At 39.9% G+C, this 24,962-nt stretch overlaps 3 protein-coding genes and 1 long non-coding RNA gene across 6 annotated transcripts; 3 read left to right on the top strand and 1 right to left on the bottom strand.

The window, feature by feature from the left end:
* The first annotated feature begins 3,371 nt into the window (after window positions 1-3,371).
* Window positions 3,372-9,263, top strand: LOC109874266 (mycophenolic acid acyl-glucuronide esterase, mitochondrial-like). The gene is made up of 5 exons (XM_020466111.2): window positions 3,372-3,559; window positions 4,265-4,448; window positions 4,567-4,678; window positions 5,025-5,162; window positions 6,269-9,263. The coding sequence occupies exons 1-5, from the start codon at window positions 3,478-3,480 to the stop codon at window positions 6,608-6,610; spliced, it is 858 nt and encodes a 285-aa protein (XP_020321700.1). The 5' UTR covers window positions 3,372-3,477; the 3' UTR covers window positions 6,611-9,263.
* Window positions 9,264-9,517: 254 nt separating this feature from the next.
* On the top strand, window positions 9,518-10,704 carry LOC116358316 (uncharacterized). Its single transcript, XR_004206207.1, has 3 exons — window positions 9,518-9,608; window positions 9,947-10,039; window positions 10,197-10,704. It is a non-coding gene; the product is annotated as an uncharacterized LOC116358316 (long non-coding RNA).
* A 590-nt stretch (window positions 10,705-11,294) lies between these two features.
* LOC109874274 (transgelin-3-like) lies at window positions 11,295-16,132 on the top strand. Its single transcript, XM_020466123.2, has 5 exons — window positions 11,295-11,476; window positions 12,349-12,547; window positions 13,114-13,288; window positions 13,536-13,638; window positions 13,901-16,132. Exons 2-5 carry the CDS (start codon window positions 12,368-12,370, stop codon window positions 14,040-14,042), a joined length of 600 nt encoding a protein of 199 aa, XP_020321712.1. The 5' UTR covers window positions 11,295-11,476; window positions 12,349-12,367; the 3' UTR covers window positions 14,043-16,132.
* On the bottom strand, window positions 14,570-24,323 carry zgc:152816 (matrin-3). Of its 3 annotated transcripts, XM_020466074.2 has the most exons (22): window positions 24,191-24,323; window positions 23,735-23,801; window positions 21,469-22,010; window positions 21,279-21,340; window positions 21,121-21,162; window positions 20,919-21,019; window positions 20,767-20,810; window positions 20,491-20,607; window positions 20,236-20,361; window positions 19,988-20,152; window positions 19,624-19,748; window positions 18,964-19,516; window positions 17,841-17,934; window positions 17,678-17,697; window positions 17,414-17,542; window positions 17,169-17,291; window positions 16,892-17,020; window positions 16,668-16,798; window positions 16,296-16,419; window positions 15,892-16,042; window positions 15,645-15,766; window positions 14,570-15,407 (listed from the first exon to the last, which is right to left on the bottom strand). In XM_020466074.2, the coding sequence occupies exons 3-22, from the start codon at window positions 21,976-21,978 to the stop codon at window positions 15,369-15,371; spliced, it is 2,907 nt and encodes a 968-aa protein (XP_020321663.1). In that variant the 5' UTR covers window positions 21,979-22,010; window positions 23,735-23,801; window positions 24,191-24,323; the 3' UTR covers window positions 14,570-15,368. The 3 variants fall into 3 exon arrangements, with proteins under 3 accessions (XP_020321663.1, XP_020321662.1, XP_031664979.1); XM_020466073.2 differs by lacking the exon at window positions 23,735-23,801; XM_031809119.1 differs by lacking the exons at window positions 23,735-23,801; window positions 24,191-24,323 and adding an exon at window positions 23,187-23,327.
* Window positions 24,324-24,962: the final 639 nt, after the last annotated feature.

The raw sequence follows: 24,962 nt of genomic DNA, 5'->3' as shown, positions 1-24,962 counted from the left end.
ATTGTTCGTGTTTCATCTTCATTAAAGATGTATCAAAATTACCACGCTGCATTTTGGTCCGATCCTTGCTACACCTCCTCGTCAGAGGAGGAGATAGAAGAAAACCGTAACAGCATTATTTTATTTTTGAGACTTAGATTTTTTTGGTTGTAAGTATAATTGTCACGTGTGCTCCCTCTCCGGCCTCTAGGTCACCAGGCTGCTCATTATGGCACACCTGTGGCCATCGTTAAGCGCACCTGTGCATCATCACTCACCTGGACTCCATCACTTCCCTGATTACCTTCCCTATATATGTCACTCCCTTTGATTCCTTCCCCAGATGTTATTGTTTCAGTTTCCTGTCTGTGTGTTGTTCGTGTCTCTTGTTTTGTTTATTAACTGATGCACTCCCTGAACTTGCTTCCCGACTCCTATTGCACTTGTTAAAGTAATTGAGACACTTTACAATAATAGTAACACTTCAGTTAAATTATCCCATGGAACTTCACAGAAGATCGACATTAGACGTGGAATTTAACAAGGATGCCCAATTTCCCCTTTCTTATTTTTATTGGTCACACAAGTTACGGCACTTCATATCAATAAGGATAGTTTTAGGGGTATTCAGATACAAGATAAAGAGAATCAGTGTTCATAATTGGCTGACGACACCAACATTTTTATTTAAAGATAATTAAGTCAGGACAGCTATTGGGTGTATTAATGCCTTCTCACTTGTATCTGGTTAATCTCTGAAAATTAGAAAATGTGAATTATTTGCGTTGAAAAGATGTGACTTAAATTCAGTATGTAATATCCCTGTAAAATACGTGATCACGTATATTGGTATTAGTTAGCAAAGTTAGCAAAGATCAGAAAGGGCCAACTGATATTCCTCCTATTGTAGAGAAAATTGGAAAGATATTTAACTCCTGGTTATTAAGAGATCTTTCTTTATCTAGATGTGTAATTTTGTAAAATTCTGAAGGTCTGTCCAGATGAGTTTATACCTCCCTTGTATTGGATGTTCCTCTAACTACAATACTTGATACTAAATTATTTAACTTCATATGGAGGAATAAACCTCATTAAGAAAAGCGGTAATATGTAGCACCCAACGTGAGGGAGGGTTGAATTCTCTGGATTTTAAAACCTAATCTTTATAATATAATCTTTAAGATCAAATGGATCCAGAAAGATTCAAGAAATGATTGCATTTAGAATATAATCCCTAATTTAATATTCCAACAGATTGGTGGTCTAGAATTCTTACTCAAATGAAACTTTTATGTGGGTAAGATCCCTATTAATAAGCTTGTTAACTTTCATAAACAAGTACTTCTAACTTGGAACCTTGTGTATTTTTCCCCACATAGATATACAATCTGGAATAATAAAGACATAAAATACATGTTTTTCCAGAACTGGTTTGACAACAGCATTATCTGGATTTAACAATTATTGAATAATGATGTATAACTATTGGATTATCCAAAATTCATGAGAACACACAATGTTACATTCACTCCTGAGGAGTTCCAAGTAGTTGTTCGAGCTGTCCCTAATGGTGCTGTTAGAGCTGTCCCTAAAGGTGCTGTTAGAACTGTCCCTAAAGGTGCTGTTAGAGCTGTCCCTAAAGGTGCTATTCTTCATTTAGGAGAATATAACAATACTCCAAGTGCAACTGCTGAGGATTTTGTAGCCTCAATACAGCTAGAAGGAATTCATATTTTAAACTATAAATGTAATAACATGTATATAAGAAAAGTATGTCAAGATGTTACTATTCCCTCTGCTAAAATGTACTGGAATACAGCACTAGGACAAGTGAACTGGAACAAAGTTTTGTTGTTGTCTGGCAAATATTGACCAAGGAAAAGACAGTTTCAAGTTGGATATTCAACAGATATTCGCGCTTTCAAACCTCAATAGCTTTCAAACCATTTGAGCCACAGACTCCAAATAACTGTCATGATGTTGGAAAAATTGCGCACATCATTGCACAGGTCTTATTATCACGATTTGGACATACATTTGCTTTCCAAAGCTAATAAACATGTGGAAATGTGAGCAGCATTTTCTATTCCTAGTTGAATTAAACTAGGTACAAACTTTCTTTACATTCGAATGTCAATAGCTCCTTGGTCATGTGACCTACTTGACTCAAACAAGGTTCAGAATGTCCACTGAATACCCTTCTATATTGCACACCCTTTAGTTTGTCCATTTTCATCTCACTCAATTTTACATGAATTTGTCAAACATTCAAATTTCAATAGCTCCTTGGTGATGTGACCTACTGACTTCAAAATGCATGTAAAAACGTGTGAGATGAAAATGGGCCAACTAAAGGGTGTGCAATGTGTAGGCCCACTGAGGGTACATTCTGAACCTTGTTTTAAGTCAGTAGGTCACATGACCAAGGAGCTATTGACATTTAAAATTTAGAATAATTCATGTAAAATCATGTGAGATGAAAATGGACAAATTAAAGGGTGTGCAATATAGAAGGATAGTCATTGAACATTCTGAACCTTGTTTGAAGTCAGTAGGTCATATGACCAAAGAGCTATTGAAATTCAAAATTGTAAATAAATAATTTAAAATAGTGCCAGATGTAAATCGACAAAATAAAAGTGTGTGCAATGTGTGTCTATGCCATCGGGTTAGCTACAACCAGTTTTGAACGTTTTAGGAGTAATGGTTAAAGAGCTATTGAAAATAGAAAATGTTTAATTGTCACTATGTTGATGGTCCCTAACTACTGTTGGTGAACGTAAGGAAAACTACAGGCGAATATCCGTCGAATATCCAACTTGAAACTGTCTTTATCTCGGTCAAATACCGTAAATCTAATAAGGTGAAGTATCATACGAACTCATTCATAGAATCTACCCTGTAAAGACCTTTATTATACACAGATTCAAAATAGCTGTTGATAACAAATGTGTATTTTGTGGTTGTGAACCAGAAACTCTTGACAATTTATTTTGAGACTGTTCTTATGTCAGAAGAGTTTGGAGTGAGTTAGAATACTTTATTTTAAAAGAAACGACTATTATTAGTAACTACTAGTTATTAGTAGTTATTATTTAACGACTATTATTAACGACCTGACTTAACTTTCATTGTTCATTTGTTTATTTTTAATGGAAGATTATTTAGCCATAAAATGAAGTGGGCAGAGAAAACCCCCCTCTTCACATTATTTAAGATAGAATTGAAATATTATTTTGAAATTATCAGTAAATGTAAAAAACTAAATGCAATACGGACCATAAAACTTTTTGACAAATTAAAAATGTATTTTGATATGTAATACCCCTGTCTGTTAGGTTTATGTACTCTTGTTTGTATATTTCTGTATCTGTATTTGTTTTGTTCATCCGGCGCAGGGGTTGGTAGGACCCGGAACTGGAACGCTGGCTGACTAGCTAATCAGGCAGTGTCATTCAAATACACCAGCTAGTTCAATAAGGTCGGACTGTTGTCAGAATGGCGATGGCGTATATTCTAGTAAGGCGTTTCAGCAGGGTTTTCCAATTAAATGTCCAAAGACAAGATATTATGTTTTCAGGTGAGTACTAGCTAAAAGTGTTTAATTCATGTCCCAACTATTACACTTTGAGTAATGCAGACTTCCATAAAAGCAATAGCTGTAGGAAATTAACGATACAATGAGTTACTAGCTAGCTAATTAACCAATCGCTAAATCCTTAACGAAGAACGTATACTGGCTAGCTAACTAGACAGATTTTCAAACGAATGTTATTTCTACGAAATCATTGCTTCAAAAACAAAGTCTGTTGGCGTTAGCTACGTTAACGTTAGTTAACTAGTTATTTAACAAACTAACTAACACTAGCCCAGCCAAGCAAGGCCAACTAGCCCAACTAGCGAACTACAGTAGTTGGCTAATTTGATATAATGCATGGCTTGGCTACATCGTCTTTTGCTGCACAACCCTAAATAGATAGCTAACTAGGTAGTTACGGGAAAGTACCCTGTTAATGGGAACCTGGAGCTAACTCGCCAACAGTTATTTGTCAGTATTGGCTAACTAATGAGGGTTAACTAGCTAAGTAATATCTACATCTGTCAGAACAGAGCATGATTGGTCAGAGGTGTCGAACAAGAATCAAATCAATATTGGAGTCACAAACAAAACCGTTGTAAATCACCCTTGCACCACATGGCTATCATTGTAATCTCATGAAATCATGTATTGCATGATTGACCTAGCTAATGGGTTGGGGAAGCATGTAATGTTTCTGTTTTACAGGAGTGAGACACAAGTCTACAGTGCATTATGCTACACGCCCAGACTTGCCGAAACTGGCTTATAGAAAAGTGAAGGGGAAGAGCCCAGGGGTAGTGTTCTTGCCGGGGTTTGCCTCAAACATGGGTGGGAAGAAAGCAGAAGCCCTTGAGGAGTTCTGCCAGTCACTAGGCCACTCTTACCTAAGGTAAGTTGGCTATAGTATTTTCAATTATTTAAAAAAATAGTCTCATTCATGCATACCAGTATGTCAGTCCTTCAATTAGTCAGGAAAACCAATTGTTGCAGATGTGTGGTCTTTCTAGGTTTGACTATACAGGCTGTGGGTCTTCTGAAGGTGAAATAGTAGATGGCACTGTTGGCACTTGGAAGAGGGATGTTCTATATGTATTGGACGAGCTTGTGGAGGGGCCACAAGTAAGTAGTTCCCCTCTGTTTCTATGATGAGACTAATTCTAATCAGCCAGTGTAATCCAAAGTATTGTTAGCTGAAATAGACCTGCACAGTCTATTGTATAATAGTGTATAACCATTTGGGATGGTAGTTGATGTAAAACTGTTACATATTTCCTTTTGCGAATTGTCCACTGAGTTAACAATTTTAGGGTTAATATACAGGATTTTAGGGTTAATATACCTCGACTTGGGCTTCAGTTGTATAATAAGACTTTGGGTCCTCCGGCATGTGTAATTGACACTAGAGAGATCAGTGCTGTCATTTAGAAGATAATTTCTGATCTAGCTAATCGTTCTGATATTGCAGATTCTGGTTGGCTCCAGTATGGGCGGCTGGCTGATGTGCCTGGCAGCTATAGCTCGTCCAGAAAGAACTGCGGCCATGGTTGGCATCTCTACAGCAGCTGACCACTTTGTAACTGTCTACAATACACTTCCTATTGAGGTGAGTCAGCATTCAGAATAATCCATCTTGAGTTCTCAATAACCTTAACAGGCTCTGTATACAGAGCCATGCACATTTCCCCTAATGACAGATGCTTGATTAATTGAGTCTTATCAATACACTGAAGGTGGTTCAAAGGAAAGGGACATGTGCATTGTACAGGTAATTTCCTGTATTACTGAACATTGAGAGAGCAAACCACACACAAGTCAGAGTATATTATAAAGTACATATGTAATTATATATGAGCTTCACCATAGCCCTGTGACTCTCCGATCAATTCAGTGTCTATAAATGAATTCTCTGAATGCTTACAAAACAGTTCTTAGTATCATTTATAGCCAAGACACATCCATCTCAACTCACATGACTAATAACAGATCTTAGGAACATTACACAAAGAACATTTTACTTGAAAGAGGAGTATCCCATAGCTAGATAGCATTAGCTATACATTATTGTTCAGTTTGGTTTCCTAAACTAAGTTCCTATCTCGTTCTTGGTACCACTTAGGACCAAAACATTACCTCATCCAATGGCATATATCAATTGTCAATTCTAGATACTCCTATCTCACATACACCCCCTCCTGGACAAGATCAGAAAAGACAGTGAGCTTCCTAGGTCATATACTAAATCAAGATAAGGGCAACCTCAGAGGGGACATACAATAGTTAGACACATTCCCATAAGAAGACAAGCCTCCATTCTGTCCTCCTCCCCTTCTGATATTCTTCATAGTATCACATGGTTTAACAGATACATTGACATATGAAGACAAGCCTGATCTCCCCTCTCTGGACCCCTAGTGACTAAGTCCTAGCAGAGAAGAGAGAACTGCAAACTGCCAACAGTATTATCCAAAAGAAGACATCCTAATGACATATCTCACATATGCATTATTATGTAAATAAAACATCTTATTTATCAATGTTACCTAACTAATTCTGATTCAGCCACGACAGTTTAATCTTGAAATTGCAAGAACAACATTTGGATGGAATTACAATTGAAACATCTTTACTAAGCACATTTTTAAATGGCTGCCATCTTAGATAATGTCTTTACCCCCAAAATAAAATGGTATCGTTTTGTTGTCATTGTAGGTGAGGAAGGAGATTGAAGAGAAGGGGCAGTGGGTGGTTCCTACCAAACACAATGAGGAGGGCTCCATCACGTTCACCACAGAGTTCCTGAAGGAGGCAGAGCAGCACTGCGTTCTGCAGAGCCCCATTCCAGTGACTTGCCCGGTGAGGCTCATCCATGGGATGAAGGACCAGGATGTGCCTTGGCACGTCTCCATGCAGCTAGCTGAGCGTGTGCTTAGCAACGACGTTGATGTCCTCTTGCGCAAGCATGGCCAGCACCGCATGGCAGAAAAGGAGGACATCAAGCTCATAGTCTACACCATCGATGACCTCATAGACAAGCTGACCACGTTGGTTTGAGTGACCAAATCAGGACAATGCTGTGGGTGACTCCTACCACCCCGACCCCAACTTTTCCGCACTCAGGCCGTTTGGTTCCCAATGCGTTACATAATCGAAGGTGCTATTGTACCAAACACACACGGTGAAGAAAATGAACTCTTGTGTTTTCTCCCGGCTCTCTCCATGCCTTTTATTAGGATTTGTATTTACCATTGCCATGACACTTTGTTCCCACTACTACCAAACTTCTTGGGCCTGCTGTGAACAGTTTTGATTTATTCCCACAATGTGGTCTGATAGTTATTCCGTTAAGCCTTCAATGAGTAGGGATCACTCCTATTAGAGTAGCCCATCAGGTACAGATGCATTATGTCCATTTGTGAGACATTTATTTTATCCACTGTCAATTTTATTCAAACAAGTGTGATGTGCCTTTTGTTATATTTATGCATGTACTCTTAAAGACCAATAGGAGGCAGCAAATATCAGCACAGTATTTTAGGTACTTCACCGTGTATTTGTATTATTATGAATCCCCATTAGCTGCTGCAGCTACTCTTCCTTGTGTTAAGGCAGTTCTACAATGTCAGTTATGGTGTGGCAGTTCTACTATGTAACATGTCTCCAGCAGAGGAAGGAGGGGGTGTTGTCTGTGGAACGATCGGTTGAAAAATAACTTTACTCAACTAATGTTTGATTCTAATGCTGACGTCCATGCGTTGCCCATTTCTTATGCTGTCTGTATTTGCTGTTTGGTTCAAATGCTGACAGAACATATTTCTGTTTGTATTGATTTGTCCACGCCATTTCATTTTGCACATAAGGTCAGAACAGAATATTGACTGTATGACAACTCATGTAGGACTGAGCATTGTTATATTAAAATGTATTTGACCGTTTTGGTGTAAAATATATATTATGGTGAGTGATTTTAGTGCAGTCCAGAATTATAACTTTTTGTAATTTCAACAGTCACTCTGGGTAACTTTTCAATGTTGGCCCATGTTGGTTTTGTTGCAAGTATTAGCCATTCCAAAATGACAGATTTCAAATAATGATTGAACAGTAGCATGAGATGGCCTGGTCTAAGACGCACATGTAATTAGGTGAAAAGCATTGCTGTGTAGGAAGCTCATGTTTTAGTATAGTCAACATTCTGATTTAACTGGATAAAATGCCATGTGTGGCTACTATGTCAAACAGTGATGGTAAGCTGTCGTGTAATATGACCCCAGATACACTGTCTAGCACATTGTCAGCTAAAAGTGGTTAGGACTTGATGTCATTGATTTCCAACATACACTGCATGACCGAAAGTATGTGGACACCTGCTTGTCGAACATCTCATTCCAAAATCATGGACATGAATATGGAGTTGGTCCTCCCCCTTTGCTGCTACAACAGCCTCCACTCTTTTGGGAAGGCTTTCCACTAGATGGTGGAACATTGCTGCGGGAACTTGCTTCCATTCAGCCACAAGCATTAGTGCGGTCGGGAACCGATAAGCAATTAGGCCTGGCTCGCAGTTGACGGTCCAATTTATCCCAAAGTGTTCGATGGGGTTGAGGTCAGGGCTCTGTGCAGGCCAGTCAAGTTAATACACACAAATCTCGCCAAACCGAGATTGTCATTGTCATGCTGAAACAGGAATGGCCTTTCCCCAAACTGCCAGTTGTGAAGTGTGATTCATCACTCCAGAGAACGCATTTCCACTGCTCCAGAGTCCAATGGCGGCGAGCTTTACACCACTCCAGCCGACGCTTGGCATTGCACATGGTGATCTTAGGCTTGTGTGTGGCTGCTCGGCCATAGAAACCCATTTCACGAAGCTCCCGTCTAACAGTTCTTCTGCTGATGTTGCTTCCAGAGGCAGTTTGGAACTTGTTAATGAGTGTTGCAACCGAGGACACATGATTTTTACGTGCTTCAGCACTCGGTGGTCCCATTCTGTAAGCTTGTGTGGCCTACCAATTTGCAGCTGAGCCATTGTTGCTCCTAGACATTTCCACTTCACAATAACATCACTTGCAGTTGACCAGGGCAGCTCTAACAGGGAAGAAATTTGACAAACTGACTTGTAAAGGTGGCTGCCTATGACGGTGCCACGTTGAAAGTCACTGAGCTATTCAGTAAGGCCATTCTACTGCCAATGTTTGTTTATGGAGATTGCATGGCTGTGTGCACAATCTTTATGCACTTGTCTGCAACGGTTGTGGCTGAAATAGCTGAATCCACAAATTTGAAGTGGTATCCTCATACACTATAAATACAAAAGTATCACAACCCCTATCTGGAATGTTTCATCTAGTGAAATTATGTTTGTTTTCGACATGTTCTATATCACAGTTAAATGTTTCTAGGTGATAGTACTATGTTGCAGAATTGATGGGCTAGCTCACTGTATAGTGATGCTAACAATGCATCTGAAGCTGACGCCGATAAGAAAAGTACCAGAACTTATGGATGAACATTTTAGGATGGGCCTAACACATTCGTTTCCACATTTTCACTTGTTTATTTCTCTCATACTGTACATCAGATAGGCCTCTTTTTTTTAAGTTTAAATGAGCCATTTCCAAACATGTATAGTGTCTTGTTTCTGATATATATTATACATACACACACACTGCTTTCCTTAATAAAAGCTCAATGTTGACCAATTTAAGAATGAGATATGCTTGTCCTTTACAGTAAATAAACCTAAATATTTGTTAAGTCGGAGTGGAAACCAAGTTTCTGTACAGGGTCTCTACTATGCGATCCTCAGTGCTAGACTTGTCTTTAAGAGCTTGAAAGCACCAGCCCAGCCAGACAACTTTGTGTGAAAGGCCTATTTCTATATCAGAGCTCTGGCACAGAAACAGGTTGCTAACTTGCAAGTTTTCTGGTATTCATTCCTTAGGGCTTTCTGCATTCCCTGTGAAAGAGAGTTCTGTTCCCTTCACATCCGTTTGTGAGATTCCAGCCCAGAGACTCTCACATGCCACAGAGCAACAGCTCACGTCTCCAGCTTCAGGTAAATCTAACTTATTTCTGCTACCTTTTCCAGAACTCCCTTAAATACCTTTAACAGGTAGGTGGTTGAAAGCTATGAGATGTTGCAGCTGTGGTATATTTTTCCAGATGCATAATCAAGCTGTCTGACTTATTAAGGTTTGTGGGGAAACGTAGGCATATTATGTTAGTGTCATATATTGACAAAAACATTTTGTTTTGGTCATTTACACAACTGGATTAAGATTTAATTTTTTCAGGTCAGAAGCAATCCCAAAATAAGATGTTTTATCAATTACTAAACAGAAATGTGCAATACCACTATTTTTTAACACGGGTTTTGCTGCTTCATTCCTTAAGGAAGAGGAAGCTACTTGATTCATCAGACTGATGAGATCATCAGGATACTGGGATCCCAACCAGGACCAGTGGGCTTACACTGTTCAAGAACAGGTGCCTCCACATCTACCATTGTATTGTGTGTATGGATTTTCATTTTATTATGTGAATGGATTTTGTATTGCCTTTGACCAGTCCAAGCTTTCTACCTGTGTAAATATGTATGGGTGTTTGTTTGCATTGCCATGATATATTGCTCTCTCTACCCAAGGCCAATGAGCACTGGACACAACTAAGAAAAGATGCCAAGTATTACATGGATATGGGACACCTGATGTTCGACCACTCTATGGCTACTTAAGTCGCCCATAGATAACCGTAACGAGACCCCAAACACGTCCTATTCAGAACACGCCTTACGAATTCACATAATGTGTAACTCTGCTGTTGGCATGCGTTTTTAAATAGTCAGATTGCATTTATGTCTTCCAGGGAAAACAACAGGCTCTTCTTTATGGAGATGCTGGGTAATGCTTGTATTTACCTTGACAGGTGGACAGTGACCGATGGTCAGTAGATGTGTTGTGGAGATGCTGAGCAGGCACAGTGTTATGGACAGTAGCATCACCTCCGTGACGGTGGATGAATACAATCACTGCGCTAAATGTGCTTTCTCTACAGTGTTGTCCTTGACGTAAGAGTGTATAGCTTGCAGAATGCATTTACTGTATGTAGCCTATTATCCTGTTTATTCTGTCAAAATAAACAGTTAAAGGAAAATTCAATTTTTTCGTATGTATGTTTAGTTTCTGCATACACGTTTTTTTCATATAGCATACGCTACTGTATTTCTGTGACATGCATTTAAGTAAGTATATGAATATAAACTATTTTATAGGAATTATAAACATGTGGTTTCGTCGAGATGAAGGCAAATATGCCTTGATTCGACTGACTTTTGAATCAAATAGTTTCTTAAATAATCCCTCCTTTCTATGCCTGTGATACGTGGTTGTCCCACCTAGCTCTCTCAAGATGAATGCACTAACTGTAAGTCACCCTGGATAAGAGCGTCTGCTAAATGACTCAATTGTAAACGTACAACAGATCAATGTTTTGCTCAACATAGAGAAAGCACATACACATAAATCATGGTAGTAAAATTAACTGGTAAAGATTATACACAAATCATGCAAATTGAATCATTGATGGCCTACGATATATTAATGAAATAATTGGAATTAACTCCCAGTAAATTATTGAAGGGAAATATAGTCCTAAAACCATTCCTGGACATTTCCACTGGATCTTGTGACGTTTCTCCCGTTTGGCCATGAATTCATTCCTTAAATGCCCTGCCAGGGGCGCTGAGGCATCACTGAACTCGCGTGGCTCTGAAAGCTGTGGCGAGTCGGAGAACAGTTGCTGAGTAGGGATGCTGAGCTTGGTACTGCACCCCTCAAAGATGTACAATTTGAACAGCATGTGACTGCAGAGCCGGACTAACGACCAGGAACGGAGAGAAGCGGACCATACATTCATTTAAAATTAGTAAGTAAACGAATGAAATGGAAAAAATAATGTGCTGAGACGAATGACATTCCGAAGGGGCCTAAATGTATTGCGCACGCTATAATAAATTAATCCATTTTGCTTGCACTTGCAGTATTTTCCCTTGGCGGGAGTGTATCCAGACCGTTTTGCCTAAGTTATTTCCATAGCTCGAATGTCCAAGAGGAACTTTATTTTGGAGGGGATCCATTTGCCTTTTGCCTATCTATGCAAGTGCATTATGGCGTTTCATAAATCCTGCCTTGGATATGCTCTCCAGTGGCGAGTGACACCGCGCGCATCACGGGACCACTACGTATAATACATTTCTTTCATATTTACCTAGATTTTTTTTAGAGAGAAGTATCACTCACACGGTTAAATTATACATTTCTCGATATGAAACTAGAGGTGTCCGAATATGAAGAAAATTGATTAACTTTACAACTACGTTATCTGCATCTCCTTGAAGTCAGAGGCTTACGCATGCCCGCATCTAGCTATATATAGCCTACATATGACATCAGAAATGAAAGCGCAGGGCGGGATTCTGAGTGAACTGCATAGAGTACATTATTTATGAATACAAAGAATACACAGAGAGCAGTGAAATTTACACAGGCAGCCCAATTCTGATATTTTACCCAATTGTTGGCAAAGGAGCTGATCTGATTGGTCTTCAGAACAATTAGTGAGAAAAATATCAGAATTGGGCTGTCTGTGTGTGTTAACACAGCCATAGTGTATGGTTCCAGCAGCATAGGCCTACACATCTGACACATCCTCAATCTAAATGGCAGTTCAATTGTTATGTATTGGCCCACAATAATTGATTAAATTGAACCCGTTCCTTGCCGTCCCTCTTTTGGAAGGTCTCTAACTCTGGCAGCCATGGCTAACAGAGGACCCAGCTACGGACTGAGTAGGGAGGTTCAGGAGAAGATAGACCAGAAGTATATTCTGGACCTGGAGGCCAGACTGGTGGACTGGATCATCTTGCAGGTTGGGGGGAACATAGAGCGACCAGAGCCTGGGAGACTGAACTTCCAGAGCTGGCTCAAAGATGGAACAGTGAGTCTCTGAGCCTAACTCTGGTTGACGTAGGGCAGCAGGTAGCCTAGAGAGGAAGGCACATAGTGCTAAGTCACTATGGATAGAAGTGTCTACTAAAGGACTACAATTTAAACATAACCTCATGCCTTTACTGTATTCTAAACCTAACTCTTAATTATGCAGTCCGGGATCTTTTGTACAACACATTTGTTACATATTGTACAAATTGGATTCTTAACATATCATACAAACTGCAACAAAACCTTTTTTTAAACCTTTTTTCTTGGGGGGGGGTTAACATGTCATATGAAATGGATGAGTAGTGCAGAAAAAACAGAGACCCATTTTGACTTGTGAGCACCACTTTCAGAAATACTGGCTGAAATTATACACAAATTATGGAGCAGCACTTTAAAACACACATATACAGATAATCTCAGACTCTAATCTACCATGGTCATATACCATGTGCCATATTTGATAGCCTTGGGTATTATGGGGTTTCTCCTCCAACCAACCCCTGATGAGGCTGGCTGGGTGTAGGCCAGTTGTATCCTGTCATTACATTTCATATCTCGTTACAGATTCTTTGTAGGCTCATTAACAGCCTATATCCCCCTGGTCAAGAGCCCATAAAGAAGATCCCAGAGACAAAAATGGTCTTCAAGCAGATGGAAAAGATCTCCCAGTTCCTGCATGCAGCTGAAGCTTATGGGCTGATCACCGGGGACCTTTTCCAGACTGTGGACCTGTGGGAAGGTACAGCTCCCCTAATACAGTGGTGATTCCACTCCAGCATAAACTCACATGCAAACTGTTAGTTGTTATGTTAGATAACTTCAGGTATGTAAATATATTGGTTCAATATAATAACTTTCTGGAATGGATTACTTTGTCAAATCATACATTTTCTTCTACAAAAACAAATTTGCATTATAGTCAATGAGGACCAACTAAAGCCAAATATGATATTGAAATATCTGTCTGGTATGTTGCGTGACTACAGGGAAGGATATGGCTGCCGTGCAAAGGACCTTGTCGGCTCTAGGCAGTATGGCACTCACAAAGGATGATGGTCAATATCGTGGTGAACCTGATTGGTTTCATAAGTAAGAAACGAATCAACTAATTATGTTTGAAATGAGTCCTACAAAACAGCAAAAATTTTCCATTTCTTTATTAGATACCACTCTAAAATGAACTATTTACAATGAGTCTCATTACCCAACACCCACTACCTCTCTCATCTGTTTGTTTATGCATCCATGCTATTACTGTAGGTCTTCCTATCTGACATAAATTTGAATCTCTCTTGTACAAACATCTATCACTGCAGGTAACTAACCAGTTGTGTCTCTCCTGTGCTTTCAGGAAAGCTCAGGGAAACCGGCGGGAGTTTTCTGAGGAGCAGCTGCGTCAAGGCCGTAGTCTGATTGGCATGCAGATGGGCGGCAACTCAGGGGCGTCTCAGTCTGGCATGACAGGGTACGGCATGCCACGCCAGATAATGTAAAAATGTCACTTGGCTCCCCTATACGGATCCAAAGTTGCTCTCTCATTAGCTCAGGGGCAGCGTGAAGTTTCCCTGATGATCTCTCTATAGGGGCCCTAGATGTCACTTCATACTGAAAATCTGAGCGCTCTAATGGAGCATTACAGACATCCTTCAAAAAAAAACTTTTATGCGCACAGTGGCTCTACAGCTGCAATTACACAGGCAGCCCAACTCTGATATTTTTTCCACTAATTGGTATTTTGACCAATCACAGATCTTTTTCCAGAGGTGATCCAATTGGTCAAAATACCAATTACTGGGGGGAAAAAAGATCAGAATTGGGCTGCCTGTTTAAACAGCCTTCACTCAGTTACATGGTCAGGTGTGTCATTTCGATCAGTGCGGATATATGTTGTCTGTGAATCAGACTGGTGTTCCAAGGTTTCTGTAAACACAGTTGTGACACGACAGCATGGAACTGTGCCATTGTCAAAGAAGACATTTTTGGTTATTTAGGAGTCATTGTAATGATAGTCACAATAGTATTACATTACAGTATTCTTTATTCAGGTAATTTACAGCACGACTAGTCTTATTTTTTACTACAGTGTGGAATGTGAACGCTATACGGCAATTTTCTTTCACATAACTTGGTTGCATGCTAATGTTCAGTATTTAATGTATTTTCTGGTTTAATTTATATTACTTAATGTACACAGATGTATGAGTACTGTGTGAAATGTATCATGTTATATATTTACAGAATTTTCCCCCAATTGGTTTCAAAATCCTCTAGGCCTCTATGGATTAAATCCTTCATGATGGTTTGGACTGAAAAATCGCCCCCATTTGTCCTTTCCTCAAGCGAATTGCTGCTCCTTGCGACAGGGTAGGTGAATCTTAGCCAGCTCTCTGTCACAGTCAAGCACCAGATGGTTCTTTGCTCTCTGGGTTATGGCAAATTCTGTAGTTCCAGCCAATCCTGTGCACATGTCCTAGTCATTGATGACAGTTAACCATTAAAAAACATTAACCATAGACCTGTCAAATAAGGTTTCAATTAAATGTTAGCCATATCAGAAGCAACAAATTTAATTCCAGAAGTCAAAGAATACATCAAGCAAACATTTGTTTATTCAATAAGAGGAAACTATATCCAGGTACTATTATTAACCACATAATGGGACTACATTTTGTAATAGGCTGCATTAATTAATTTCAAAAGGATAACATAATGCTGTCAACAGTAACAGCAAATACTGGAATGTTAAAACTGGACAGAAACATTTATACTAAAAACAGCCAATCTTCCTCTGGGAAGACTACAGGTGGACAGCAACCCTCTCAATCAGCTATGGGCTGTTTATCTTCATCCATCTTTCTCTGAAAAGAAAATCAGTGGGATATTCAAATGGGGGTATTAACTCAATACCAAGAACACCAGCTAAAACAGATCCCGTGATGATTATTCAAGATATTTATTGTTAAAAATGTACATTTGACAGTAAAACCTGAAGAATGTTGAGAATGTATTGTGGGCTCCAAGGTCAACTACATTTTCTTACCAATACACCACAAAGTAAAGATTCATAAGAATGACTTGTTACAGTTGAAAATTACCTTCAGGTTTAGGTAATGTGCCTCACTGCTACAGTGGACTGATTTGGCTGTTTTCTCATTGGTGTAGAAGATGTTGCACAGCTTGCAGAAGAATCCAGTCCTTGGCACCAGATAGTCTAACCCTGCAAATAAAAGGACAGAAAAAAAACGTTACTTGTTTTTGTCCTCCCTGATATCCCATCACCCATGATCATTAAAAAAAGACAGCCAAACTGAAACAGAAGTCAGTATCTCTCTAGTCTCTTACCAACTGGGTTGTTGGGTTGATAAGGACCCAGAGGCTCCTGCTGCTTCTTCTTCTCCTCCTCTCCCTCTGGGACAGCTTCCACACCACTGGTCTCCTCACCCTCAAGGTCCACACATACCCCCTTCCCATCAGACACAGGTCGCTGGACATCCTGGCCATACAAACACAATCATGTCTATCACATATTCATTCTATTCAGCCTGAGATTGCGAGGCCAACACCAATAAATCATTTCACTATTCTCTGTGAAGCATATTAACTGACTACATCTTGACTAACTGGGCAACTATAAAAGTATTGTTCACAGAAATGCCTAAATACATAAATATTTCAGCAAGCATTTCACTAAACAAGGTAATCTCTCACCTCGTTTAAATTGGGGAAACAAAATTATAGCAAATAACCTTCTCTTTCACCACTGGAGAGTGGCTTTTGGCTGACTGGCCATTAGTCTCATCTCCATGGCGATCTCTTGTTCTTCTGTTGTTCTGACTGGCCAACCACAGCTCATACTTGACTGGAGGCTTCCTGTATCCAGAGTACAGAATACAATGTCAACCCAGTACTTGAACTCATACAGTCCAGTTTAACCATATAACACAATATTATTGTATCTAAGATTGATATCAATTGGAAGAATGAAGTATTCAACTAGCAGTGGACGTTGGCTGGATAGGATATCAGCATTCTTCAAATTCAACTTGAACTAATTTCCATCATCTACTCTGCTGCACACTTCCACTGTACATTCTTAGGGGCTATTGAAAATTACATACCAGGATATCAGTGAGTCTCCCTTTTTGCACAAACTGACCCTTATCAGGGTGCCGTAAAATCTGGGAGGACGTTGGAAGCACTTCTTCACCATTTTCTGAGCGGCTTCCACACTCTCAAACTGGATATAACACTGGAGGGGGGAAAGAAGAAAAGTGATTCCTTTACCAATAGAAAAACACATTAAGTCCTTCCTCCCTAAAGAAATGGGCTGGTGAAACCTTACCTTTCTATGAACCCAGTTCAAATGATAGCCAGTGATTTTCCCAAAAGGCTGAGCAAGCCGTAACAGAGAGACGTCCGAGTACTTCTGCCGTGGAAGCAAACAAATGTAGATGGATCTCCCACTGGGACTCTACAATGACAGAAACATAGTCACATTACACATAATACTAATCTTTGTGTTACAAATATTGACTATATGCTAGGTGTGTAGCTTAGCTTATTACAATTAATTCATCAAATGCATAATGTGTAAAGCATAGGTACTACACCAAACCAACCTCCAACTTTTTCTGTGAATAGCACATTCTAATATCGACAGGTTTCCCCAACAACTGTCCTTTGCCTTTGTAGAATTTCACCATCTTATGCGCTTCATCGGTAGTATCAAGCTCTAACCATCCCTGCAAATATGGAAAAAGCACAACGGCATACAAACTATGATAACATTATTTCCATCCCATAAACAAACTAGATAACTGATCCCCAAATAACATATGGGCAAGTAACATAATTATGAACCTACCTCCTGTCTGAAGAAGGATATGGTACGGTTTACAACTTTCACGTTTGCTCGCTCTGCCAGTTTCAAGATGGCCACCTCTACGTCTCTATAGCCCTTTCTGATTGGGCTAATATGGACAACTTTTCCATCCTGTAGAAAACAGTCTTACTGAGCAACCTACTAGCAATAATGTTGGATAAAAAACTACTTCTACACTTTTGATACATTCCAACTACACGTTTCTAAATGAACCATGTAGTCTAGTGAACCATGTAAAATACCAACCCATGAAGAATCCTTTGACTCTGCAAATAAAAAGAAAAGTAATTTGTATAAATTATGATATGCAGATTGTCTTTATTTCTTTTCCACACGGGCAGAACAACAGTATTAGATAGTTATGTCCTTTGCTGCCAAGTAAGAATGTTTTTCATCATTCATTGCTTACCCATTGACGCGTCCTCTCCAGTATCATTGTCGAGTTCATCCAATGTAACAAAATCATCCATGTTATCAGGGAAATCCATGTCATCCATATCGTCCTGTTGGAATAAGTACAGAACATCAATAAGTTAAAGAATTAAGAATGTTTCAAGTTCCAAAGTGCTGCAACAGAACCACATCGAATCTCATGACAAATATTTATGAGGTTGTTATGGGAAACTGTCAAAAGCTGCTCAAACACTGAAGATGTAAGTATGCAAAACTGTATTCAATGGTCTTGAACTATGATGAAGATCCATATCTCTTAAAGCTAGGACATAAATCCTGTGGCTGCACTATAACAAATCGATAGACAGCTTCAAATCGTATTAAAACCTGTTGGTCAGATCAACATGTTGATCAAACCAGTTAAGGCTGAACAGCTACTCATCCATACATCTAAAATGTCTGGCTGACTGGCTGTGCTTCAAAGCTGTGCCACTTGAACTCAGTCCCACTATGGGAGCCTTAAGCACCTGTTCTGGATTACTACTGACAGGCTATGTTTTCAGGAACTTGTACAGAGATGATTCGATCACCTTTGATATTCAACCATGGAAAGTAAAGAGAAACCCTTCAGAGCTGATCTCCATCATTTAACTGATGGAATGAATAAACCATGAGCATGTCATTAAGCCTACATAGAGATAAGCCATACATAGAGATAAGCAATGTTATTAAGCCTAGATACATTGCATGTTATGCTACCAAGCAAACTCAGTATTCCAACAATCCATGACTGAAACCGGGCATTGCCGACATGGGTCACAGAAAACATCTCGACTGTTTGTCTGCGTTGACGAGGTTCAATCTGAGCTTCAATCACAAGTGTCAGATCGATTTGATTTGCCACTGAAACCATTTCAGTGGTTCTACGCATAAGATGCCCACATCTGTTTCAACTGATCAATGGAGGATCTCAACCAAACTACATTCACTGGAATGCACTCAGAACTTCAACCAAGCTGCTTTAAGAACCCATTGCTGGGAACCAACATCTTGTTTACTCGACAAAAACGTATTTTCAATTCTGCGAACAATGCCTTTGTTGGTTCAGGTCACACATATGAATGACAATAATTCCTTACACCATGTTCATGAAAGCTCTCCTGTTCCATCATGTCCTCCATTGAGACGTCAGCATCACACTGAGCTGGATCATCTGCAGCCTTTAGGTCAGAATCCACCAAGGTATTGTCTGCCAACAAATCTGTGCTTTCAGGTTCCCCCTTATCTTTAGAGTCAGCCACCAGAGAGGCACTTTTGGAAGGAGCAGAGTCGTTAGTATCAGCTCCAAACTTATCTAACAAGCTTTGGTCATCTTCAACCTGGACGCTCTCTTTATCTGGTTCTTTGTTTTCCAAATCAATGTCCTCCCCCTTTCTCTCATTCTTGACCACCTCAATCGTTTCCTTGATCTCCTCGTCCTTGATGTCCTGCTTTACCTCTTCCTTAACCTCCTCTGAGGAGCTTAGTTGACCTTTTCCTTGTTCCACCACTTTCTCAGCAGGTTGTTTGCCTGTACTGGATCCCTCTTTGTTTGTGGAGTTTGAGTTCTTGCTGGTCTCCTCGCTCTTCTGTCTGCTGCTTTGGCTTTTACTGGAATCTGTTCTTCTGGATGTGGTGGAGTCAGGACTTTCTCTACAAGGCAAAAACCATTGAGGTAAACTTCCCTGACACAAACTTCCCGACGAGGCCCACAGGAAAATTGGTCTGGCCGCCATTGCCCCAGGTGGACTCTTACTTACCTCAGACGCTTCAGTGACGATGACAAGCTGACTTTGACACTCTTTCCATTGATCTTGAGGGGGTTGGAGTGGTAGTACTTCACCATAATGTCAGCATCCTTCCAATCTACCATCTCAATCAGGGCCTGCAGATGGATAAGGAAGAATGTGTAAGAGAAAGCTAGAGGTGGTGGTTAATAACGGAGGTGTGTGTTGATTGATCTACTCCAGTCATACAATTCCATGCTATTCTGAACTTAAAATAGATACACTGCATTGTTCCATTGTTTTAATAATGGTTTTCTATTTGAAAGAGACATTTTGAAGATTTGATTGATCACAAGCAATATGGAATTGAATCAATTCCATATTGCTCAAACTTTACCTGATCACTTAAAAATGATGAATGTCGCACATCCCCAAACATCTTGGCAAGATCGAGAATCTCAGATTCTCTTTCTTTCCCAGGAGATACACGGGAAAAACAAACTACTGTACTGCTAACTTGTTTGTTGGGGCGTTTTCCTGGTGGTTCATCCGACCTTGGCGTCTAAAGGAAAAAACAAGCTCATGCTGGGAATTCTGTGATTAAGAATACAGAATCTCTAACTTTTAAGAGGCAGGTGCACTTACATAAATACTGCACACTACAGGTGACAGGTACAGAGTCAAACCATTTCCCTTCACAATAGCTTTGCTTTCACTGTAGTGATCCACCATATTGACTGCCTCTTTGTGCGAACTCAACTCCACAAAGCCCTGGAACAAAAAACAACAGTGAATCTGCCAATAGACAAACTACACAACATAAAATGTTTTTTCAAAAAAGACAGAATGATAATAGTTGAGTGTTTAAACTTGAGGTTCTTATCAATTTGTGTAACTTACCTTGCAGGGGAACACCAGATGTTTTACAACTGTGCCGAATGGCTTAGCCAAAGTCACCAAGTCTTCAACAGCAACAGACCCACGGGGATATTTAGCGACCACAACCTTTGTGCCAGCCTGATGCAAAAGATCACACATTCAAGCATGAATTTTATTTTTATTGAACCTTTATTTTATTTAGCATGTAGACTTAAGCAAATAAACTACATTATAAGAAGTGAATGGAAAAAAATGCTTCATTTATTAGACAACACAATGACACAGAAGGGGCATTACCTTGGGCTTCAAATGGTGTCTTTCTGGTGCAGACCAGACTTCACCTAAAGATGAAAACATGTCAAAAAAGATTACATTTTCAAGTGGTTTGCCATTGGGCCTTATTTGGTCTGGCTCAAACTTGACATTAGGACAGGACATGAGGTTATCACCTCCTACGCGGTCTGAGCTATGTTGTCTCTTGTAAGGCATAGCAGGACGTGGCGCTCTTCTGGGCGGTGAATTAGCATCTCTACTTGGGATGGAAATTGGTCTGGAAGATAACAAACAGTGCTAAGTAAGAACAGGATGGCTAATTGTTTTACATTATGACATGCTTGTTTTCACCATGAAGCTTTATTTCATGACCCTCACATTTTCTTCCCTTGGACATCTTGTTTTTCCCAATCTGGGAATCTGTAAAAAAAAAATGTTTAAGAATAAAACCAGGTAATAGGAAATACCTCTGCTGATTGATTTTGTGATCTGCATCAATTTATTTTCTAAATTTGACTTTGCATTTAAACACTTACAGACGCAAGAGTTCCCGACAGCCCTCTGCATGGCGTAATCCATTGAGATGATCCTTCCATTGCTGTGAAAAAAGCAAACTCATATTAAGCAAAAATGAATGTCATTACGAAAGGTTGAGTGTTCTGATTAAAAGCATATAATTGTTGACACAATCCAACAGCAAGAGTATTGAAATATAACAAAGCTTACCTTAGTAGAATTCAACATACAGAAGCATAGCGAGCATGTGTGTGGGTAAATGTTGGGTACAACTCCTTGAAAATCTTCCAATTGATAGGAAGAAGGTTGGCTGTCTGATGTTTTTTCCGTTGAGGGCCTAGTGTGGTGGGAATCTTTTCTTGCCTCGGCCTGCTCTGGTCGCACCTCTACTTTCTTATAGTCAGTGTCACTATGGCTGCTTGACCGGAGACGGAATGCAGGGGGACTGTCCCGTTTGCCGCGGTCTTTAACATCTGTATCCTCTTCCTGTCCGGCTCTCTTTGGGGAGGGCTCTCCCTGCTCCTCTTGCTTGGCTCGATTGGCCTTCAGTTGCATTATCAGATAAGGCAGTGTCTCCACACTGATCTCGTTCTCTGGAATCTTGGCCAGAGCATCCACGTCTTCTGGAGAGAGCCCCAGAGTGGCATATAAATTCATAGCGCTCAACGCTCCATCACCAGATCCTTTGCTTGCAGAACTTTGACCCTCACTGCCCGCCATCCTCAAATTTCCAGGGCACACAGAAGTGTATTCTGAAATGGGAGAATAGTTTGGATTCAGTCATTTCAACAGATGGCTAAAGTAATGAGTGTAACTGTGATGACTGTGGGCGGAGTGCACTTCCGACTACATCAAGTCACTGTCAGCCGATACAAAGAAACAGGTTGTATTTGACTAAAGTTTTATTAGTAAGTATGGATTTCAGTAGCAGACTAAACTACACGATTTAAGATGAAGTTGAGCCATGAAGTTAAATCCGCTTTGTGTTTTGTTTCCTTGCCACGATATATCAATATTTTTATCATCCCGGCCCTAACAACCGCGATTTTCAGCGCTGAATGAATAGCCCACATTTATAATTTATATACAGCAGGTTTTTTAAGGTCAAAATACTTGTCTGCCTGCTTCATGTTATCATTTTTGCCATGGAAAAAATATTGCGATACTGGTATCATCCCGGCCGTAGTAGTTTTTTATAAAAACTTCATAGCTCCAGTCCGTCCACACTAGTTGCCGCTTAACTCCATTATACTAAATCGTGGAGTTGAGTCACCTGGGATTTCTGTAGTGATGGGACACTGAGGCTTTCTGAAGGCTTTAGCGCTTTCACCAAATTGGTAACAGAGAAACTGAGCTTTGTGCAGAAAAACAGAGCTTCATTATTTGTTCACAATACACATTAGTGACATCTGCTGGTCAGCAATAGCAGCGTGTGATTACCAGAGAGGTATTTTTTTCTCCATTGTTTTCATTCTAACACTGTGGCTCAGCAGTAACTTATACTACAATAAATAAAACCAATTATTTGAACAGGGCAGAATGAACATTTTTCAAAATAGTGTGCCAACAAGATTCAAACTCATACGCTCACGTCCCTGAATGTTCCATAGCCATTCCTCTTACCTGCTAAACTATCTGTCAGGTAAACGTTTGTTTACAATCCTAACTATATTTGTAAGTACGTGTGCAATTTGCAAAATGGTGTGCCATCAACAAGATTCGTCCTCATACCCTCACGTCCCTGAATTAATCAATAAGGCCCCAGGGGATGTGGTACATGGCCAAAATACCACGACGCAATGCGGAGTGCTAGGAAACAGCTCTTAGTCATGGTACATTGGCCATTTATCAAACCCCCCAAGGTGCCTTATTGATATTATAAACTGGTTGCCAACTTAGAGCAGTAAAAAAATGTTTTTTTGTCATACCCATGTTATAGTTATACGGTATACAGGGCTCGAACCACCCAGTTTCTGATGTTCCATAGCCCCTTCCTCTACCTGCTAAACTACCTGCTAAACTACCTGTCAAGTAAAAGTTTAAGCGTAGTAGAGGTCGATGTTTGAAAACAGCTTGGAATCGAAAAAAAGCACCGGAACCAGGTAGAAATCAGTCTCTCAACTCAAGGTTTGAAAAAGCACGTGATCAAACGAAGCTTCGGACGCCATTGATGACGTACTTCTGATAAAGTGATACACCCATAAGCACACTACTTCGCGATTTCGACGCATGCCTAGCCGCCGGAGCACCGGTATCAAACGTAACTAGGCACACTGCAAAGGTTTAAGTGTTACAGTTTAACAATTATCGCCTGAGCGACTCGATGTAGTCGGAAGTTCAGTCCGCAAAGTAGTCTCCGTTCATCTCCATTGATTTCACGTACATCGTGGAGTTAAGAAAAAGCTCGGCTAGTTGCTGGTTGGGTAAAAAAGTATAGGCCCAAATTGAGACTCATTAGTATTGACTGAATGCCTACCATCTTCAATTCATTCCATGGTTAGCTTGATCGTCTTCATTTGCAATGAGCAATTTGATGTCCCTTGCTGAAAAAAAATACGTTTCCCAGAAAATTGTTGCACGCTAAATAAATACATTCTCCATGGTGGAGAGGCCTTCAATACAAGAGCTTTGTTGTTAACGTTAGCTACGCATCTTTAACTCTGCAAAACGAAGCTCAATATCGTCTTACCCCCCCTGATAAAAAATATTAGATATCAACCAAGCGCTATGTCAATGTATTGTTAGTTACTAGCTCGCGCTGGTGTTACCAAGCTGCACGCAGCACTTGGGAATGCGGCCCGCTAGCATGCAAGAAGTAGTTTACCAAAGCTTTCTAGAAAATTAAGCAATTTCAGATTTTTTTGGCCTGAATGTTTGAGCATGAAGATCAACTACTACGTTGAATTCAAATTGTGATTGCTGTAAAACATACCTTTAAAGAAGTCCCCTTTCAGGTATTTCGTAAAATGTTCTAGCTAGTGGCTACAGCACAGTTTAAGTCCTATAACGTTACAGTCTGGCTAATCGTTTTTTTCCTGCACCACAAAGTGTGCAGGATGGTAAGCAAACGTTTTCATTGGTCAGTTTAGGATGTATGTCAACGGAGAACTTCCGCTCTGTCGTTTGGAAGGCAGAGTGGAATATTTGCTCACTATTCAGAAACACAGACACATATTATTATTACCTTCATTCAGGATGCCCACACACTTGCGCAATCTGAACTCAGGGGTAGACGTAACATAGTAAACTGAAGTATGGAATACTTCAATAAGCATGATATGTTACGTTTCGTATGCTACAATATGCATTCAATTGTGGATGTCCATTATTCATTTCTTATGATAGTGTAACGACCCTGGGTTTATAAACGCGGATATTCACTCTGTCGCACGAGCACGCTTTTACAGCACAGTCGATAGCACACTGGACTTCGGGCTAGAAGTTCGAGGGTTCGAGACCTGCTTCCCTGCCTGTTTCACATTACAATATGTTACGAATTACAATCCGTATGATGTGCTATGAATTGCCATATATGTTATATGTTACAAATTTGTAAAACATATACACTACCTTGAAACATTTTGGGGTCACTTAGAAATGTCCTTGTTTTTGAAAGTAAAGCTATTTTTTTGTCCATTAAAATAACATCAAATTGATCAGAAATACAGTGTAGACATTGTTAATGTTGTAAATGACTATTGTAG

Source organism: Oncorhynchus kisutch, linkage group LG29 (assembly GCF_002021735.2).
Source record: "Oncorhynchus kisutch isolate 150728-3 linkage group LG29, Okis_V2, whole genome shotgun sequence".
Taxonomy (NCBI): domain Eukaryota; kingdom Metazoa; phylum Chordata; class Actinopteri; order Salmoniformes; family Salmonidae; genus Oncorhynchus; species Oncorhynchus kisutch.
Note: the sequence above shows the minus strand (reverse complement) of the source record. Positions and strands in the feature narration are given on the sequence as shown.